The sequence below is a fragment of the Chiloscyllium punctatum genome, chromosome 41 (genome assembly GCF_047496795.1).
Source record: "Chiloscyllium punctatum isolate Juve2018m chromosome 41, sChiPun1.3, whole genome shotgun sequence".
Lineage (NCBI taxonomy): Eukaryota > Metazoa > Chordata > Chondrichthyes > Orectolobiformes > Hemiscylliidae > Chiloscyllium > Chiloscyllium punctatum.
Genome location: NC_092779.1, coordinates 52,137,248 through 52,159,656, shown reverse-complemented (window position 1 = coordinate 52,159,656; position 22,409 = coordinate 52,137,248). Strand labels below are relative to the sequence as shown.

Here is a 22,409-nt window from a genome sequence, read left to right as displayed (position 1 = left end):
CTCCAAGCTACACACCATACTGAACAATCTCACTATTGTTGGTTGGTCAAAAGCCTGGAACTCCTTTCCACAGTATTGCAAGGACTGCAGAGGTTCAGGAAGATAGTTCACCACTACTTTCTCAAAGCAGTAAAGGATGGTCAATAAACATTGGCCTGGCCAGCGATGCCCACATCTGATAAACAAATTTTAAAAAACACACCACTGTCCTCCAATGCTTCTCTCCCACTGTCCAGCTCAAAGCAACTGTCATCATTCTCTTCAACTCATTCTTGTCCAATGGTAGGAAGAGCATTTTCAGAAATGATGCTCTTCCCATCTTGCATTGTTACCTCAGGAATGTCCCAAATATCTAACCTTGTCTCCTACCTATTCATCATCTACATAATGGCCTTAGCTAACATCATCTAAAGACATTAGCTTCAATGCCCTCTCCCAGTCAGGATGAGTGACTTGGGGAAAGGGATTGAGTCATACAGCATGGAAAGAGACCCTTCAGTCCAACTCATCCATGCCAACCAAGTTTCCCAAACTAAACTAGTCCTACTTGCCTGCATTTCGCCAATATCCCTCTAAACCTTGCCTATTCATGTACCTGCCCAAATGTCTTTAAATGTTGTAACCGTACCTACTTCTACAACTTTCTCTGGAGTTCATTTCATATACGAATCACCTTGTGTGTGAAGAAGTTGCTCCATCCATCTCCTTTCAATGTTTCTCCTCTTCCCTTAAATAGATGACCCCTAGTTTTAAACTCACCCATCCTACAGAAAAGACCTTTGCTATTCACCTTACCTATGCCGCTCATGATTTTATAAACCTCTATAACATCACCCTTCAATCTCCTACTCTCCAGTGAAAAAAGTCCCACCCTATCCAGCTTCTCCTTATAACTCAAGCCCTACTGGCCACATTCTGGTAAATCTTTTCTGAACTCACTCCAATTTAATAATATCCTTCTTATAGCAGGATAACTAGAACTGTACAGAGTACTCCAAAAGCAGCCTCACCAATGTACTGTACAACCTCAACATTATATCCCAACTTCTATAATCAATGGTCTGGGCAATGAGGCAAATGTGGTAAATGCCTTCTTAACCATCCTGTGTACCAGCAGTGCAACTTTCAAAGAACTATGTACCTAAACCTTAGGTCTCTTTGTTTGACAACAATCATCACTGTATAATATGACCTCATCCAGTCCATATAAATTTTACTAACCCAGCTAAGGCCATTGACAATGTTTCAGCTAACAGGTTATTTAGTGATAAAAAAATCTCAGCTCAATTATGTTATTGGCATAATTATTTAAAAGTAACTATGACGAAGCAAGATGCATGCTGCCTTCCGCTTGGATTCAGATTTGAGATAGAATGTGCCAACTTCGGATAAATACTGAAGACAGGCTCCTTCTGGTACTCCATATGGGTTTGCATAAGTAGGATAAATAGCCACAGGTTCTTGAGAAACCCTTTGAAACCATATGTCCTCATCTCAATCTTGAAGTCAATCTTTCACTTTTCTAGATCACTGCCTTAAACTCTACCTCCTCTTGTCTTGATTATAGCCATATTCTGTCTTCCTTACTCATAACCCTGATTCTGAGCTTCCACCAGTGAAAGCCTAGAGCTTCTAGCTCTTCTGATGCTAGCCTGGAGCTACTAGTTATCATTAATTAAAAGTCTTTTTAATTAAAACTTTTTCTTTGTTTGTTCCCTCTCTCTCTAACACCCATTTGTATACCTCAATTTTTATTTTTGTTTCCTGCCCAAAATTTAATTTATACTTGCTGTTTTTCGTAGTTTGGTTTACAGTCTGCATGGCTCAGTGAGCATACTTCAGTCTGATTGGCTGAAGATTGTCAATGCTGTTTGAATTGCTTACAGACTGCACAGATTCTCTGTAGAGGTGGCTGTAGAGAAACTAATGATGAATTAGCAGGAACTTCCACTGATAAGCTGGTACAAGATCTCTGGGGAAATTTGTTTGAGAGCAAAAATCTGAGTCATTAGACCAAAATTAATCTATTCATTTTACCTTATAGGTATAGTATGTATTACAAAATCGCGAAATAGTTATACTTGGTAATAGTACTAAATGATGAAGGGAAATGCAACATATTAGACATCTAAAACATAGTTTACAGGCTTAATGTCACAACAAGTCAACAGTAGTGTGCTTTTATCAATAAACAAAACTGTCAAATCCAAATACTTGTTGTATCATATCACTATTGACATTCTGCTTGCAAACCCTTTTTGAAGAATGGATATAAAGTCAATGACTTGCTCGTAAATGTACACAATGCTATCCAATATATTCTTGTTTTTGTTTTGATCCATTTCTATCTTTGTGATCTTCAATTGTACGAGCTGGTGTGTCAATGTGTGGACCTTACTATCCATGTAGGAATTCACAGATACTTTCCAAAGGCATTGGTGTCTTGCTATAATTAGATAAAACGTTCTTGTGCAGTATAGAATACAGTGTCTGAAAACGGGCAATAAAATAGACATCTCTCATTCGGTGAGATACATAATGTTCAGGTAAATGTTGTGGGCGGCATGGAGGCACAGTGGCTAGCACTGCTGCCTCACAGCGCTAGAGACCTGGGTTCAATTCCTGCCTCACGTGACTGACTGCGTGGAGTTTGCACATTCTCCCTGTGTCTGCGTGGGTTTCCTCCCACAGTCCAAAAATGTGCAGGTCAGATGAATTGGCCGTGCTAAATTGCCTGTAGTGTGAGGTGCAGGGGCAAATGTAGGGGAATGGGTCTGGGTGCTTCGGCAGGTTGGTGTGGATTCGTTGGGCCGAAGGGCCTGTTTCCACACTGTAATTAATCTAATCTAAACTTCTCAGGAAATTGCACTTTTCATTTGAAGTCCAATAATCGAGGTGGAGAAATCTACTCAGACTAATGTGCTAGGAATTGAACCTGGGTCTCTGGCGCTGTGAGGCAGAAGTGCTAACCACTGTGCCACCCACAACATTTAATATATATGTGAATACCTATCACCGAATGAGAGATGTCTATTTGTGTGTGATTCTCTTTTATTGCCTGTTTGATTCCTAGGGGGCAAGCCGCGATGCAGGCTCCTGCCTGATGGCATAAAAACCACTCTTGCCTACTACTTCCTTTTAACTTTTGAATAAATTATATCAGGTAGGAATACTTCTCTGCTTTCCATGATAACTGGCATTCATCTAATTCTAACATAGAAATAGGGATAAGTCATTCAGCACCCCAAGCCTGTTCGAGCATCTACTTAGATCATGGTTAATGCATATTTTAACTCTTATCTTTCTGTCTTGGTTGTGTAACCTTAAAAACCTATCCCTGCAAAAAAAACTATTCATTGCATTTCCAAAATTTTTAAATTTCAGCTAACCTCAACTGTCTTTTGAATTCCAGATTTTGTAGCATTTAGCAGAAGACTAATATAACTAAGATGCCATTCCTTGTGACTTCAACAGGAAAGATGCAGATTTTGGGAAGTTGCTTCTTCACTTTCTGAATAAATGTAAATATTTTTTATTCATTCACAGGATGAGGGCATCGCTGACTAGGCCAGCATTTATTGCCCTTTCCTAATTGGCTGGACGGCAGTTAAAAATCAACCATATTGTTGTGGATCTGGAGTAATGTGTAGGTCAGAACAGGTAAGAATGGCAGATTTTCTGTCATAAAGGACATTAGTGAACCAGGTGGGTTTTTCTGACAATCAAAAACGTTTTCAAGGTCATCAATGGACTCTTCATTCCATATTTTTATTGAATTTAAATTCCACCATCTACTATAGTGGGTTTCAAACCCGGATCCCCATAACATTACCTGGATCTCTGGATTAGCTCTAATACCAGTAGGATATCGCCTCCTCTCAAATGGCATTTTCTCAACTCTGCTTACTAAGTTTTCCATTTTCAACTCTTAAGGCAATGATACTTTTCCATGTTTCATGTTTCTATTTAATCAGCACACTTGTACCTCTGGAAGTCTCATCATATGGAAAAATGTTACAGTTTTGAAGGTAATAGTTTCTGATCTGCTAAATGGGAAGAATTAGCAACTTGTAATCATCTCAGTTTATAGAAGATGCTAATCAAGTTATCAGGTTAGAAATGAGCAAAGTTACAATCATTAAATAAATGCAAGACTTACTTTTAATTTTTAAAAAAATCTCATTCCTAATAATTGCTGTACACAGCTCTTCCTTTTTTATTTTCTGGTGCAGGTCTGTTAGGGAAATGTTGCTGTTCTAAATTACTCAAGCAAATACTTTCCCATGCATAATCCATGCTGCATGTTATTTTTGCAGCAGAGTAACTCAAAAGCATTTGCGCATTCAGATGAGATCAAATTACGCTCATAAATCAGATACACATCATAATTTCACACCCAATTAAGTTTTGTAGCTTTAGCTTTGATCAACAAAAAGTTCTGCACTCTACCTACCTGCACCAAGACATGTGTGGAGACAATGCCATGTTAAATGAAGAAAGAACCACCACTTACCTCCATCGTCCCTGATACTGCACCCCTTAGTAATGGTTTCACAATTGAAGGAGTGTAGATCTTTCCATTTTGTGCTGGTTTTCCCTTCATAAAATGTTTGCCTGCTTCATAAATATCTACCTCGATCATTTTCCCCAGTAGTTCAGGTTGCTTCGGCACCAAAACCTTTGCAGAATTGGAGGGTGAGAAAAAACATTACTGTTTACACAGCAAAAATAAGTGACCAAGGTGTAGGTCTTTTAAGCAAAATTGATGGCTTCAAGCCCAAATGTAAAATATATATTGGTATATTGTAGTAAATTACACCTCTCTTGCTCAATGTACTTGAGATCACTTTCCTTTCACCAACACCCTTCTGCATCTTTTAAGCTTAATATGGGTGGCACAGTGGTTAGCACTGCTGCTTCACAGCGCCAGAGACCTGGGTTCAATTCCCGCCTCAGGCGACTGTGTGGAGTTTGTGCATTCTCCCATGTCTGCGTGGGTTTCCTCCGGGTGGTCCGGTTTTCTCCCACAATCCAAAAATGGTGAATTGGCCAAGCTAAATTGCCCGTAGTGTTAGGTGCAGGGGTAAACATGGGTCTGGGTGGGCGCACTTCGGTGGCTCGGTGTGGACTTGTCAGCCCGAAGGGCCTGTTTCCACACTGTAAGTAATCTAATCTAATCTAATCTATTCCTCTCGTAAACTGCTCATTAGTTCATCAAATAAAAACAGGGACTTTTAGCTATCTATTTTATCTCCCATAATTGCCACTTTCCTTCAACTTTGGACAGGGTGAAGAGGTTCATTACCAAACCATAATAATAGCATAGGTTTACTATACTAAAACATATGAGCATGCAAAAACAACAGGCAGGAAAAGATCTATTTCTGGATTAGTGGTGCTGGAAGACCACAGCAGTTCAGGCAGCATCCAAGGAGCAGCGAAATCGACGTTTCGGGCAAAAGCCCTTCATCAGAAATAAAGGCAGAGAGCCTTAAATGTGGAGAGATAGGCTAGAGGAGGATGGGGGTGGGGAGAAAGTAGCATGGAGTACAATAGGTGAGTGGGGGAGGGGATGAGAGGAGAGGGTGGAGTGGATAGGTGGAAAAGGAGATAGGCAGGTAGGACAAGTCCGGACAAGTCATGGGGACAGTGCTGAGCTGAAAGTTTGGAACTAGGGTTAGGTGGGGGAAGGGGAAATGAGGAAACTGTTGAAGTCCACATTGATGCCTTGGGGTTGAAGTGTTCCGAGGCGGAAGATGAAGCGTTCTTCTTCCAGGCACCTGGTGGTGAGGGAGCGGCGGTGAAGGAGGCCCAGGACCTCGATGTCCTCGGCAGAGTGGGAGGGGGAGTTGAAATGTTGGGCCACGGGCGGTGTGGTTGATTGATTCGGGTGTCCCAGAGATGTTCCCTAAAGCGCTCTGCTAGGAGGTGCCCAGTCTCCCCAATGTAGAGGAGACCGCATCGGGAACAACGGATACAATAAATGATATTAGTGGATGTGCAGGTTAAAACTTTGATGGATGTGGAAGGCTCCTTTAGGGCCTTGGATAGAGGTGAGGGAGGAGGTGTGGGTGCAGGTTTTACAGTCCCTGGGGTGGCAGGGAAAGATGCCAGGATGGGAGGGTGGGTTGTAGGGGGACGTGGACCTGACCAGGTAGTCACGGAGGGAACGGTCTTTGCAGAAGGCGGAAAGGGGTGGGGAGGAAAATATATCCCTGGTGGTGGGGTCTGTTTGGAGGTGGCGGAAATGTCGGCGGATGATTTGGTTTATGCGAAGGTTGGTTGGGTGGAAGGTGAGCACCAGGGGTGTTCTGTCCTTGTTACGGTTGGAGGGGTGGGGTCTGAGGGCGGAGGTACGGGATGTGGACGAGATGCGTTGGAGGGCATCTTTAACCACATGGGAAAGGAAAGTGCGGTCTCTAAGGAAGGAGGCCATCTGGTGTGTTCTGTGGTGGAACTGGTCCTCCTGGGAGCAGATACGGCGGAGGCGGAGGAATTGGGAATATGGGATGGCATTTTTGCAAGAGGTAGGGTGGGAAGAGGTGTAATCCAGGTAGCTGTGGGAGTCGGTGGGTTTGTAAAAAATGTCAGTGTCAAGTCGGTCGTCATTAATGGAGATGGAGAGGTCCAGGAAGAGGAGGGAGGTATCAGAGATGGTCCAGGTAAATTTAAGGTCAGGGTGGAATGTGTTGGTGAAGTTGATGAATTGCTCAACCTCCTCGCGGGACCACGGGGTGGCGCCAATGCAGTCATCAATGTAGCGGAGGAAGAAGTGGGGAGTGGTCTATTAAGAGTATATTTTACGTAAAGTTTAGAGCATAATGGCTAAATACTAACCTCCCTATACCCATCCAACTCTGTCCCTCCAAACAAGTCATATAATCTCCTGAGAGGCTGGGGGAAATCCAAGCATTAATAGGCATGAAAGCATCTGGAAAATATTGTGAATCCCTCAGAAGATCAAAACGATTCCAGGAGACTTCAAGTTCAAGAATTTCTGAAAAGAACTTTCACTTCTAGAGGAACCCTGCAGTAAGCTCATTAACATCAGGACAAAGCAGTCAGCTTGAGTGGAATCTATCCACCACTTTGAACATTTGTTTCCTCCACCTCCATAGCACAGTGGTAGCAGTGCATAGCATCTCCAAGATCCAAGGGATAACTCACTATGGCTCCTACAACACCACCTTCCAAACTTTCAACCTTTATCATCTAGAAGGACAAGGGCAGCAATGTATTGGGATACCACCATCTGCAAGTTCCTGTACAAGCCACACATTAGCCTAACTTGGAACTGTATTGTCTCTTAACTGTTGCTGGGTCAAAAATCCTGGAACTTTTTTTCGTAACAGCACTGTGGGTATATCTTTACCTCAAGGATGGCAGCGCTTTATGAAGGCAGTTATTACCACCTTCTCAAGAGCAGTTAGGAATAGGCAGTAAACATTGGTATCCACATCGCACGAACTAACTAAAAAATATGACACCATCTTCAATTTTTCTCTTCTACAATCCAGCATGGAGGAATTATTTCCACTCTTATCTGGTCAATTGGAGGAACAGCTTTTTCTGAAATGTATCCTCTTCCCACTTTGCATCATTATTTCAGGACTTCAACTGATCTTCAACAAAATATCCAGACATATGTTTAAATTATATAAGGTATAGGATCGACGCACTAAGGCTCCTTTGACTTCCAAACCCATGGCACCATAGAAAGACCAGGACAACAGATCCAATGGAACACCAAAACTTCAAACTTCTCTCCAAACCATGCACTATCCTAACTTGAAATAATACAGTTCTTCCTTCATTTTCAAAGGATGAGAATCCTGGATCTCCCTTCCTATCAGTACTATAGGAGTACCCACACCACATGGTCTGCAATATTTCAAGATGATGGCTCACCACCCAATCCTCAAGATCAATTAAGAATGGGCAATCATGCTCAGCTAGTCAGCAGCACTCATATTCTGAGAAAGGTTAGAAAAGTTGGCAGCATGAACAAAATCAAAAATACAGCGAGAGCAGCCTATGCATCAAACAGCAGTTCATTGAAATCTATGTGGATCTTCTGCATGCAAATAATGGTGGTGCCAATGAAATTTATTTGGATATTAAAACATTATTCTGAAAGAATGATATACTTATTCTCCTCTCTGCAAAGATTGTGAAAAACCCATATTTACATTGCTCAGTTTGTAAATCAGAATCAGCCATTCAGAGTCATAGAGTCATCAAAATGTACAGAATGTAAACAGACCCTTCGGTCCAACCCATTCATGCCAACCAGATATCTCAACCCAAACTAGTCCCACCTGCTAGCACCCGGCCCATATACCTCCAAACCCTTCCTATTCATATACCAATCCAAATGCCTCTTAAATGTTGCAATTGTACCAGCCTCCACCACTTCCTCTGGCAGCTCATTCTATACACGTACCACCCTCTGTGTGAAAAAGTTGCCCCATAGGTCTCTTTTATATCTCTCCCTTCTCACCCTAAACCTATGCCCTCTAGTTCTGGACTCCCTGACCCCAGGGAAGAGACTTTGCCTATTTATCCTATCCATGTCCTTCATAATTTTGTAAACCTCAGCCTCCAACGCCCCAGGGAAAACAGCCCCAGCCTGTTCAGCCTCTCTCTATAGCTCAAATCCTCCAACCCTGGCAACATCCTTGTAAATCTTTCTGAATCCTTTCAAGTTTCACATCATTTTTCCGATAGAAAGGAGACCAGAATTGCACGCAATACTGCAACAGTGGCCTAACCAATGTCCTGTACAGCCGCAACATAACTTCCCAACTCCTGTACTCAATACTCTGACCAATAAAGGAAAGCATACCAAACGTCTTCTTCACTATCATATTAACTGCAAATTAGATTTATTTTCTCTGGGATACACAACATTTCTGATCACATGTGGCCTTGAACAAGATGTTACTTGCAGAGAAACAGGACTATACTTTTTCAGTGAAGATACTATGTACCCATGGAATCATTATTAGAATCACGAACAGACTAGACTAGAATAAAGGAAATCAGAAGACATTAGATACACATAATATTTAAACATTTTTATAGCCAAATGATATGTTGCCTGCAACAGTCTAAGTTTAAATGGCTGTTAGCATCATGAAAATGTACCTTTTATATATGTTAATGCAAACTGAACCAAAATAAACCGTACCACATGAGTCTTGCAATATGAAAATAATTTTTCCAATCTTTCACTGCACCCAAACATATCTTCATCAGGGTGAAGACTTGTTAATCTGCTTCTTCCACATACTGTCAACTAAAGTTTACCACAACTTAGGTTTTCACTTCTTCACTGTGAAAATCCAAATTTCTTCAAGGATTGTTTGCAGATTACAAGGATTGTGTGAATTTATATATTAAGGGAATTTCCTTAATATCACTTACATACAATACAATTCCATGAATTATAAAAAGGGAAATTTAAAGAGAGTTTGAGTTCAAAACTTAGGGATCAATTTTCCCTTTTGGAATGGGAGTAGAGGCTCTTATGAACAAGATTGTATCCTTGATGTGAACTGCACATTATGAACACAAGTAGAAAAGGGATTTGTGCAGTTTTGTTCATGCCATCACTGCATAGCACCAGCTACAGTTTTATGGGTAAATTACCACCAGAAGAACAGATGCAGATGCATGCTTGACTGTAAACTTTAAGTTCAGATATTTATTTTGTCTCGGGTTTGTTTTCCTGAAAATAACTTCCTTTTTCGTACTGATATCCAGACCTAGCCTGTTGATACTTTAATAATGAACATTAGATCATTTGAAGCAGTGGCCATGATTTGAAAGGACAAAAAACAACCTTCAAGTGAACTAAGGTTTGAAGACCATAATGTCATTTTAAAGCTGCTACGAACTGAGGACCCTAATGCTTAAGTATGCTTTTTATGAAACAATGTCACATTCTTACCCAGTTGTTAAATCAAAGGGTACTTTACAGTTGTAATTTCAGTAAAAACCCAATTAATTCTGTATTTGTAATCACAACATATATATTTAGAAGACATTGAGACAAATCCTAAAAGCAAATCATTCGTATAGGCATGAGTACTGTTGATTGATTTTATTGTTTTCCTTTTATTCGATCTCATCCATGGAGAGAAAGGCAATATCTTGCAATGCCAGTTTAATGTGAATACTTTAATTTACTGTAATAAAATTGCAAAAAACTTACTTGCTCATAAAATTTGTTATGTGCAACATAGTATTGGCCATCAAATGATTCTTCTGTTATCAGAACATGCTGCTTCTCACCAATCTGAAAAATCAATTAAACACTTTTTAACAAGTTAAAAAAAAACAAAATTGTAAGAGCGATTCTAAACATTTTGAAACCTGAACCATTCATAATGTGAACTGACTTTAACAGAGTGAACTCAATCCTTTTCCAAGTTATCTTCCAAGGCAAGCAGGAAGCTTGAAGATAATATCAAAATACATGATGGGTTTAGACAATTTAAACTCACATTTCTAAGGCATTCTTATGTAGAAAATTCTCCAATTCTGCTGGAAGTCCATATCTGAACTGAGGATATCGTGAAGATTATAGCATAGTGGTCTGAGTGTAACTGAAACTGAGCTTCAATGAATAAGCATCAGTAGGTAGCACTATCAATACACTTTCCACCACTTTTCTGATAATTGAGAGTGGATTGACATAGAGATAATTGATTCCTCTGAATTTTCATGTTTTGTTTTACAAACCAGGTGTACTGGAAAATTTTCTAATTTGTGAAGCCAAAGCCAGTGTTATAGCTGTACTGCAACTGTTTGATCAGAGGTGCAGCCTGTCTTATATCACAAGTTTTCAGTTGTATAATGTGGAGTTGGGTTGTATCTGCCCTCGTTGGGTTTGTTTTCATAGAAAGGCATATGAAATAGGACACTTGTAGGCTCATTTAGCTTATATCTACGCAGTAGCTCACCCCTATAATCTAAGGGTGGGTGGATAATGAAAGCAAGAAATGCGAAAAAATAACTAAGGGTTAACTGAGTTCATGAAAAACCTCAACTGGCCCCAATACTATCCTATCCATGCTATAATGTGGTTCCTATGGGCAACTCAATGAGAGTGGTAATTCTTTATTGCAAAGGCTTTTATAAGTGAAGGAATTAGTGGATGGGGGAGGGAAGGGGTTACTGACTGCTTTTTGCCCAGCGGTGTACACAAAGTAGATTTCATTCCCTCAATGATATTAGTAAACCAATTGAGTTTTTACGGATAAACTGGTGGGCTCTTTATCATTATTATTGGTACTAGTTTTTTTAGTCCAGATTTAAATAAATAACGGAATTTAATTTTCCTGCCTAGCATTTTTGAAACGTAATTCATGTTTTTGAATTATTATTCAGATTTCTAGACTAATAGTCCAGTATCATAGCCTCTATGCTTTGAATAAGTGGGGGTTAACTCTTGAAATATTGTGATTCTGGCCCATTAGGCCTGATGACATTTTAATATTATTAAAAATATTTCTGATAAAATTTTGTCTGATGTTTGTGTTAAAATTCAAGATTTAAAACATTTTTTGGATGCATTTTGAGTAACATCTACATATGACTCGCCTATCACAAGCTATGCATGCTGGACATTTCTAATCACATTCCTGTATTATGAGCAGAGGAGGGTAACACGACCAACTAAATTTTGATAAATCTGCAGCAACATATGACAATCATCAACCCTTCAGTGTGGATATCACAGTGCATTAGTAAGGAAGACACTGGGACATTTTGTGTCAGCAGTGATGATGGTTGTCACATCTAAAATGGAGTGAGGACTGAACAACATCACACAACCAACGGACAACAGATACTGTTAAGAACAATAGAATTCTGAAGGGACTCAAAGCTCTAATCTAAATCGTAGGTGACTGGCTTAAATCATTTGGTGCATTGTGAGCACCTAGATTGGATTACTGCCTTGTTTATTTTTGATTGTACGTAAATAATCTGAACAAAACAATTAGATTACTGCAAACGATGCTATTCTCTATTTGATTGGGTTGCTACTTTGCTGTTACTTCCATAGAGTTATTAGAATATGTAAAAGCCAAAACTACTTTCATTTGTCTCTTCTTCCAATTATAGAGCCCTAGAAGCCTAAACAACAGCATAGTTACATTTACAAATTAGGAGTATGGAATTACCGTAATTGTACGAAACACCAAAGCATAATCATACAGGTTGACCACAAAGTAATTCCTTTTTACTTATGTGAAATGTTGAATGTTTTCTTTCACCCCTGACCTCTACCCTTTGTGTTCAATTGAGGCTAATTGCTTCCTTAACTTTCAGTTTCCATTTCAGAAAAAAGTCTTTACTTTAAAACATAAATACAAAACCCTGAACTGGGAAATTCTACCATATTATGTAAAAGTTACAAATATTACAGCTATAGTCATACAGCATGGAAACAGACCATTTGGCCCACTCCATGTCAACCATGTTCTCAAAATGAATTAGGCCCATTTGCCTGTGTTTGACCCATATCTGTCCAAACCTTTGCTATTCATGTACTTATCCAAATCTCTTTTAAATGTTGTAGCTGTACACACAACCATCACTTCCTTCGGCTGTTCATTCCATGCACAAACTGCTGTCTGCGTAAAAAAAATTGCCCCTCATGTCGTTTTTAAAACTTTCTCCTCTCACCTTAAAAATATGCTCACTAGTTTTGAACTTCCTCACCTTCCGGAAAAGACCCTTGTCTTTCACATTATCCATACCCCTCATGATTTTATAGACCGCTACAAGGTCACCCCATAATCTCCTACACTCAAGAAAGAAGTGTCAGGCTATCTAGCCTATTCTTATAACTCAAACCCTCCATTCCTGGCTATATTCTGGTAATTCTTTTCTGAACCCTCTTTCATATCCTCCCTATAGCAGGGCAACTAGAACCATACAGAGTACTCCAAAAATGGCCTCACCAACGTCATGTATAACCTCAACATGACGTCCCATCTCTTATATTGAAAGGTCAATGGAATGTCTAAAAATGAACCAGTGTGTGGCTTAAATGTAAAATTTTATTTTGTTTTGTCCATTGTATTTCTGCATATTGTCTTACCATTTTCTAATGGCCTTTAGTACCAGAAGAATTAGGAATAAAATGCCAGGTAGTCGTACAAAAAAAAAACAAATCAGGCAGCATTTAACATTTTGGATGGTGGATTTAGGCCTGTTTACAATTTTGAGTATGGGGAGGAAGATCTGCCTCTAGAGCTGCCAGCAATTTTACCTGGTGGCCACTGCTGGGTACAAGAGCCAGCAGCTGGAATTAACCTAAGGCTTGGGGATTTTGGCCAGGACAGGAGATATCAGAAGAGCCTCAGGTAAAGGAAGGGAGAGAGAATGGGAAGCAAAGGCTGAATGGGATGGAGTATGGTTGGTGGGGACATGATCTTTCAATGGGGCTGGTAAAGGACGTACCCCTCCATTTTTGGCTTTAGGTGTGAGCAGTTAGAGTTCAACTTTCCAGGCATTCCCTGTATATCCTGCCATGAAGAATTGTGGCAGTGCAGCAAGTTGCCCTTGAGTGGCCATCAATTAGCCAATCAAGGGCCTCAATTCAGTCAAGGGTAAGTCACTTTATAAGGAGAAAGTGAGACTGCAGATGCTGGGGATCAGAGTCAAAAAGTGTGGTGCTGGAAAAGCATTGCCGGGCAGGCAGCATTTGAGGAGCAGGAGGGTCAATATTTTGAACATTAGATCTTCATCAAGAATGGTGGACTTTAGATAGGTCACCTTATAATGCAGGTGGCAATAAAATCTCCTGCAAAATTTATGGGGTTCCTGTTTCCAGGCAAATATGCCGGGAGGGAGCAGAAAATTTCCATATTATATCTGAATTCTTGATGACAGTGTACAACACATTTAATAAAATTGAGCAGATTCTAAAATATGCTGTCGATTTGCCTGTCTTGCTTGATATCACTCACAAAACAATTTCAGTCCTCATCGCTCTTTGTGATCCTTTAGTCCTTGTAAAATCAAAATATTCTTTACATGGTAGGCTTATGGTTATGGGAGTGGAAGCTATTTGATATGCGTCTAAATCTTATGAACAAGGCAGATTCTCCCACTCTGCTTTCACAAACCGTAATGTTACAATTTTAAATTCAAACTTATGGATTTCTGAGTCCTCAAGTAAATTATGGTCTCCACATCTTCAACTACAGAAGCAAAATATTTTTACAAAACTTCACTGCGAAACTCAGTGACAGATAGTTAACTCTTGCTAGATGGATAATGTCTGATTCAGAATAATGCCATCAATGTAGGTTCAATACCTGTTCTGACTGAGGGTCTTTGGGCCTTCCTCCCTGCCCTAGCCCTGTGAGTAGAATAGCAAATGACCACCAACACCAACTTCCAAGGGAATGGCTAAAGGTGAAGCATCAGCAAATAATCAACCAGAATCTGCTTTTGAACAGAACACATGTGAATTAATACTAGACATGACATACTATGTTAGTTTGCTTACTAAGATTCACTTGAGTTTAATTCATATTTTTGTTCATTCATAAGAGTGGGTTGCACTGGCATGCCAGCACTTACTGTCCATCCCTAGTTGCCCTAGTGGTGAGCTGCCTTCTTGAAACACTGCAATCCACGTGCTATAGGTTGACGTACAATGTCCTTGAGGAAATTTCAGGACTGTTCTGAAGAACATTCCTGATGTACGGCTTATGCCCAAAACGTCAACTCATCTGCTCCTCAGACGCTGCCTGACCTGCTGTGCTTTTCCAGCACCACACGTTTCAACTTGATCTCCTGCATATGCAGTCCCCACTTTCTTCTATTCTGAGGAAACGTCATTGGATCTGAGAGTGGATCTGCTTTCTCTTCACCAGATTTGCTAAGTTTCTCCAGGTTTGTTTTTGGTTCGGATTTCTATCATTCATAGTTTTGTTGGGGTTTTTTTGTCACATGTCTTTTGCTTATTTTCAAAGTAACTCAGAAGGCTGGCCACAATGTTATTCTCATAGAGGCCTGTCGATAAAACTAGGCACCACATTTTCTTCACTCAAGAGTCCCAAGAAACCATCTTCTGATATTTCCAACTGAATAGGAATAATCTTACATATAGCTGATTGATTCCAGTCAGCTCTGTCCTCATTAAACCCAACCAGTGGGATTCCAACCGGGGTTTACAGATGCCACTTTTAAACTCTGGAGATCCAGGGGTATCTCATGTCTAGGGGACCTATTTAAAGATGGAGTCTTGATGTCTTTTGAACAGCTGCGTCAGAAATTTGGATCACCTAATGGAGACCTCTATCGATACTTCCAAATTTGAGACTATATACAGAAGAAGACTAATTATTAGATAGTCTTTGTAAACCAGAACAGAATATAGAGTACTACGACCAATAGGGGTATCCTCCATCAGTTCCATTTATCATTTACTACATGATGAAGTATCGGGAGATATGGACAATCTGCTTAAAACATGGGATCAGGAATTGGGACTAGAAATCTCTATAGAAACGTGGAATGACATTTGGGAAAATGCCAGAAGAATCACCATCTGTAACAGAACTCAGGCTATCCAGCTGAAGATACTTCATAGGGCCCATATAGCACTCGATTGATTGGCAAAATTTAAGGCAGGGGCATCTCCAATGTGTCCCAAATGTAAAACAGAGGTGGGCACTCTTGTACATTGTCTATGGACCTGTCATAAGATCCATAGATACTGGACTAAAGTAGCAAGTACCCTGACAGAAATTTTAGGAACAGACCCCGTATCTCTCCTTTTGGGCTTTTCGAACTTATCCTCCCCGGACATGCATGGGAAGAGACTATTTTCTATTCTCTCTTTCTGTGCAAGGAAAAATATTTTGGTAAACTGGGTGGCTGAGGGCCCCCCTGGACTTTCAAATTGGCACAGATTAATTATGGAATGTATTCCCCTTGACTTCCTTACAAATATGGTGCACCGAAAGACCGAATTATTTTATAAAATATGGCAGCCCTTCTTGAATTATATGAATACAGATATTTCGGCTATCCGAACAAGGGCATTTATTTAATTGAGATTACAAACCTGGCTGGTCCAGGGCCCCTTCGGAGAGGAATCCCGCACGAATAAGGGTTTTATTACATTTGATGTTAACACATTCCGAGCATGTATCTCACTACCCAATTTCTATGTTATCCGCTATTATTTTTTCCTCTTTCTCTTATTTGAATAATGTAAGAGACTTAAATATACACTCTGGTTAGTTGTAGGTTAGATTAGTAGTTAGTTGAGTTTTGTTTATTTTTCTCGGTATTTTTCTTTTGTTAAATTTTGGTTATTATATATTTAAGATTTAATTGTATATCAATGTTTGTACTTGAGAGTTTTGTTTATTTTTATAAACTTGTAAAAATGTTAAATTTCTAATAAAAATATCTACAAAAAAACCCAACCAGTGATATTCCACACACTAGCACGCACATCTACTTTGAACTTAGATTGTTATTTTTGTTAAGTTTGATAAAATTAACATAAAACCAAAAGCTATTCTGTGAACAAGCACTATTCTGCGTTTCAAGCTTGTGGAGTTTCACACCTTATTTAATTGATTCAATAAAACTACAAATAAAATTTTTAAAGCTATATGGATGAAATATATAATTCATTCCAAGGATATCGAACAAAAGCCCAAACAAGTTAACAAGCTGAAAAATGTGAGAAATTATAAGAAAAATTATATTTAGACTGCAAATTTCACAAATCTCTTGGGGTAGGGATATTGTCACTGGACTAATAATGCAGAGACTAGAAGACAGCACCATGGCTCAGTGGTTAGCACTGTTGCCTCACAGCGCCAGGGACCTGGTTCGATTTCAGCCTCAGACTACTATCTGTGTGGAGTTTGCACATTCTCCCTGTATTTGCGTGGGTTTCCTCTGGATGCTCCAGTTTCCTCCCACAATCTAAAAGATGTGCAGGTTAGGTGAATTGGCCATGCTAAACAGCCCATAGTATAAGGGATATGTAGGTTAGGTGCATTAGTCAGGGGTAAATGTAGGGGTATGGGTTTGGGTGGGATACTGTTCGGAGGGTCAGTGTGGACTTGTTGGGCCAAATGGCCTGTTTTCACACTGTAGGGATTCTAAGAATTCTAATGTTTTGGGATGTTGATGAGATGCCCACCATGCCAGATGGTGAAATCTGAATTCAAAAGAAATCTGCAAATACAAATCTAATGTTGACCATGAAACCATTGTTGATTATGCAAGATACTGGATTAGTGGTGCTGGAAGAGCACAGCAGTTCAGGCAGCATCCAACGAGCAGCGAAATCGACGTTTCGGGCAAAAGCCCTTCCCTTGTTGATTATGCAAGAACCTACCGCCTGTCCTTACCTGTGATTTCAGACCTACAGCAATGTGATGGACTCTTACCCAGTATCTGAAAATAGCCTAGCAAGCCAATCAGTTGTACCAATCACTAGGAAGTCTCAAAAAAGCAATTAAACCAGATGGACCACCTGGCATAGACTCAGGCACTGGGCAAAAAAAACCCCACAAAGTGCTCCTCATAAATATTTGAGGGCTTTTCGTCATTTATATAAATGATTTGGATGTGAACATAGGTGATAATAGTTAGTAAGTTCGCAGATAATACCAAAATTGGAGATGTAGTGGATAGTGAAGAAGGTTACCTCAGAGTACGACAGGATCTTGAACAGATGGGCCAATGGGCTGAAGAGTAACAGATTGAGTTTAATTTAAATAAACGTGAGATGCTGCATTTTGGAAAGGCAAATCATGGCAGGACTTATACACAATGCTAAGGTCCTGGGTCTGGGGCTTTTCCAGAATCTAAGGATCCTTGGAAAGTTAGTACCAGTGATTTGAACAGCTCTGTAGCTACTTCGTTAAAAATCCTTGGATACAATCCACAAGGTCCAGTGGACTTGTTGACCATTCACTCCATTTTAGTACTTATCTCCTCCCCATCTCCTTTCCTTGATGTAGAAATTTTTGAATTGTTATTATGCCCTCTACAATGAAGACTGATGCATAATATTTATTCAACTCTCCTGCTATTTCCGGGCTCCCAGCTATTATTTCCTCAGCCTCATTCGCTAAGGACTCCACATTAACTTTGGCCTCTCTGCTCCTTTTTAGATATTTTTAGAAATTTTTAGTGTCTGTTTAATATTATTTGCTAGTTTACACTTAGTTTTTTTCTCTCTTTTATTTGTCATCTTTAAACAGTTTTTAAAATTTTCCCAATATCCTGGTTTACCATTAATCTTTGCCACATTAAGACTTTTCTTTGAGTTTGATATTATTCTTACTTTCCTTGGTTAACAGTGGTTGGTTCATCCCCTTCCTAGAATCCTTCTTCTTCACTTGAATATATCTTTGTTTTGAGTCCTGCAATATTTTCCTTAAACATCTGTTATTGTTTATCAACCATCTTTTTTGCTAAACTCCTTTCCGAGTGCAATCCAGTCAACCCTACCTTCAATTCCTCTATAATTGCCCCTATTTATGTTTAGCACAATTTATCTTACCTATGTTCCTCATTCTCAAACTGAATATTAAGTTCTACCATGCTACAGTTAGCATTTCCTAGGGCATCTTTTATTCCGACATCATTTATTAAATGTGCCCCATTACATGATGTCATGGAGTGGCATATTCAATCAGGAACAGTTGCCAAACTCCCAACACAGAACATAGAGATGTACAGCACAGAAACAGATCCTTCGATCCAACTTGTCCATGCTGACCAGATAGCTTAAACTAATCTAGTACATTTGCCAGCAACTGGCCCATATCCCTCTAAACCCTTTGTATTCAACCAGATGCCTTTTAAATGTTGTAATTGTACTAGTCTTTATCACTTGCTCTGGCAGCTCATTCCACACACGCACCACTCTCTGCATGAAAAAGTTGCCCCTCAGGTCCCTTTTAAATTGTGTGATGGCCAATAGTAGACGGATACTGCAAGGCACATGGAGAAGGTAAATTTATTTTTACTTTTTAAAATGCCATAGCCCTGACCATGTTCCTGGAAGGTCAGCACCTCCAGGGGACTTATAAAGGTCACAGTTGATAGGTAATATTGGCCTCTCTTGTGATCTTAAAGGCTTCCAACTCAGTGTATAAGATTTCAAGGTCTAAGATTTCAATTGTGCAAGTCAAAGTAAAAGGCTTTGCAGCTCATTGGACCATAATTGAAAAGATGCTGTTATGTCGATTTGCAGATTTAATTGGGAAGAAACAATTCTCTGGATTTTGATTAACTGTAAAGTGATGGCGTTTTGCAAGCAGATGGGATTTGTTTTGCGAGGTGTTTGAAATCTTTTAAACTGTGCTGTATGCAGATAGTTTGTTTTGTTTTATTTTATGTTTCTTTCTTTTTGCATAATAAACTGTTTTGTGTTAAAACCAAATCTGCAGCCTTATGTGCTCATGTTTCAGTGAAAGACCACCATGTTAAATTACAGGAAAGTAAAATAAGATCTATGAAGCTAGGTTTCATTCTGTGAACTGGCTTGCCCAGTATAAATAACATCAGCTGGGATCACAACACCACAATTATATAATAGTCTTCTGTTTAAACACAACAAATTGTATAAATTTAGCTTTCTGTAAATGGCATGTTTCTAATTTTAAGGTGGTGAAAATATTGTCAAATAGCACAAATTATACATGTGCTTCTGGTATTCTTCATCCTCCATGTTAACTGAATATTTATAACCTTCCCAGGTCTGTTATGTAACAAGGTAGCCTAAGGTATTTTTTGCGCATCAGTTTGATTTTTGTCCTGCATAGGATTGTACTTGTGTATAAAACTCTAAAAGGTATCCTTTAGTCAAGTGATTTGCACACAAAAATAATCCTTCATCAAAATAACTGCTCAAATCAGTAAGTCCTTCAATTTGATTTTGATTAATTGTATGATTTTGAACCATAAAGCCTCATTTTTAATAAGCATTTCTGAAACTGTTAAAACTGAAATCACATTCTTTCTTTTAAAATAGAAGTTCATTTTGTCTACTTTTGTCTTTGTAGAGTCAGTGTTTATTAGAGTTTTCCACCAGAAAATAGGAATCATCACAACTTATGCCAAGAGCCCAGGTTCCTATCTTTGAACTTGGCTACATTTGGAGTCTCCAGCAATGAGGGGGGCAATGCAGTGCAAATCTGCTGATGGAAATCAAATATCTGGGATCCTTCCTGCCCTACAATAAGGACTTACATTTAGACAGAACCTTTGGCACGATAAAACTCCCAAAGCACTTCACAAGGGAATTACCATATAAAACTGCAGACTGAGCCACATGTAGAGATATTGTAATAGATCTTAAAGATCTTTAAAAAAAAGAGAAGGTAAAGAGGTTGAAAGGTTTGGAGAGAGAAGTTAATGATTTCAGACTTAGGCACCTGAAGACATGGCTGACAATACTGGAATAGCACAACATAGACTCACAAGGGGCAGATATGGAACAGGACATCTCTGAAGGTTGTAGGAGATTGCTGAAACTACCAATAAAAGGACCCATTATTTCCAGCTCTCTGCTTCCTGATTGGCAGACAGGAAGCAGAGAGCTGGAAATAATGGGTCCTTTTATTGGCAGGCAGTGATAAGAGGCTGAGGGGTGACCTTATAGAGATTTTCAAAATTATGGGGCATGCATAGGGTAAATAGGAAAAGTCTTTTCCCTGGTGTCGGGGAGTCCAGAACTAGAGGGCATAGGTTTAGGGTGAGAGGGGAAAGATATAAGAGAGACCTAAGGGGTAACTTTTTCACACAGAGGGTGGTAAGGGTATGGAATGAGCTACCAGCGGAAGTGGTGGAGACTTTGTACAATTGCAACATTTAAGAGGCATTTGGATGAGTGTATGAATAGGAAGGGATTAGAGGGATATGGGCCGGGTGCTGGCAGGGGGGACTAGATTGGGCTGGGATATCTGGTCAGCATGGATGGGTTGGACCGAAGGGTCTGTTTCCATGTTGTACATCTCTATGACTCTACACACGAAGTTCATAATGATATATATTTCATATACTAGAGATGAATCACACACAAAAATGCTATTTGCTGGATAACTAGAACTGTATACAGGCATTTTAAATAAAAGTGCATTTGTGTCAATCTCCTCAACACAATGATTTTCTCCAATTAATTGTTTGAACTTTGCAAAATGTTTCCAAACAAATTACAAAGAATATAATAAATTCCATAATGAGTGATAGTTGCATTCTTGTGCAACCCCGTGTTCTAGAAAAAATGCACAATAAAAATAGTGTTTAAAGTGCTGGTGATGTAATCCTGTTACAGCCAACACGTGTCTTAAAAGTTCACGCTTGAGAAACAATGTCCCAATTCGTCAATCCTGTTACAGCAAATTTGTGTTAACGAAACTCGCGTTATAGCAGAATGAACTTATGTGGTTTATTATAAGGGCCAGGTCCAACCATCCAAATGAAGTTAAACTTCCTTTGCATTTCAGGTTTAAAACAAGGCTCCTTTTGGGAAAAAAAAGTCAGAGAACAAAATTTTAAAAACCTATAATGATAATAACCAGTTTTGTTTGACTGATAAGATTTCAATTTCTGCCATATGGAACTATGAAAGAATTTTTAAACTGATCTTTAAGATGCAAGTCAACAAATTTAAATCCAGCCATCAGATTTTGGAAAAGCAAAATGGATATCATCGTTTCCAAAAATCTCTGCCTCCTGCTGTGGGAAAGAAAGAAGCAAAACAGATTAGCTAGAAGTTGAAGGCAGCCAGGCTTTATACAGGGCTTTATTAACATATGAAAAGAGGAATCGTCAGTATTTGGGCAACATATCTCATTATGGGCAAAAGAATAGTAAAAACCTTGCAAGTCAATGATTAGACTCTGCATGGTTTAAAATGAGTCAGTTTAATGTATTTTCTTGGTCTGATGTATATGCTTTAGCTAAAATGGCACACAGATTTAAATCCATGCACCTGCATCAACAGGTTTAATTATGATACAGTGCATCATTCATTCTGCTGCTCAAAGTATAATCCTCCTCCAATCAAACATACAAGGGTTCAGCACGGAAGATTCCTGTAGTTTGTGTTGCTGTAAATTGTGCTTGTAAAAAGAAAATGTTGGCCCAGCAAAGGTGACTAATTCCAATGGCATATCGTTTCACGACAGCTTGCTTAAGAATAAAGTAAGGGATTAACTAAAAGTAATCAATGTAATGCAAATTCTTAATGGTTTTTCTTTAGTGCATATTAAGCAGAAACATGCTAGAAGCTGCAGGTTTATAGTTACCTGTATTTTATAACTAGTTATTAATAGCTATTTTCAGCCACACAATCCCTCACCCTACTAACTCTGCATGGTCTCTGCACTACCTATTCA

General features: G+C 39.3%; 1 protein-coding gene across 2 annotated transcripts in view; it reads right to left on the bottom strand.

The window, feature by feature from the left end:
• Nucleotides 1-22,409, bottom strand: part of cdkal1 (CDK5 regulatory subunit associated protein 1-like 1) — a 600,053-nt gene that overhangs the window by 13,432 nt on the left and 564,212 nt on the right. For both annotated transcript variants that reach the window (XM_072560914.1, XM_072560913.1), the window contains exons 13-14: nucleotides 10,217-10,300; nucleotides 4,514-4,678 (exon numbers count right to left, since the gene is read on the bottom strand). In XM_072560914.1, the coding sequence (XP_072417015.1) occupies nucleotides 4,514-4,678; nucleotides 10,217-10,300 (249 nt within the window). The remainder of the gene's footprint in view (nucleotides 1-4,513; nucleotides 4,679-10,216; nucleotides 10,301-22,409) is intronic.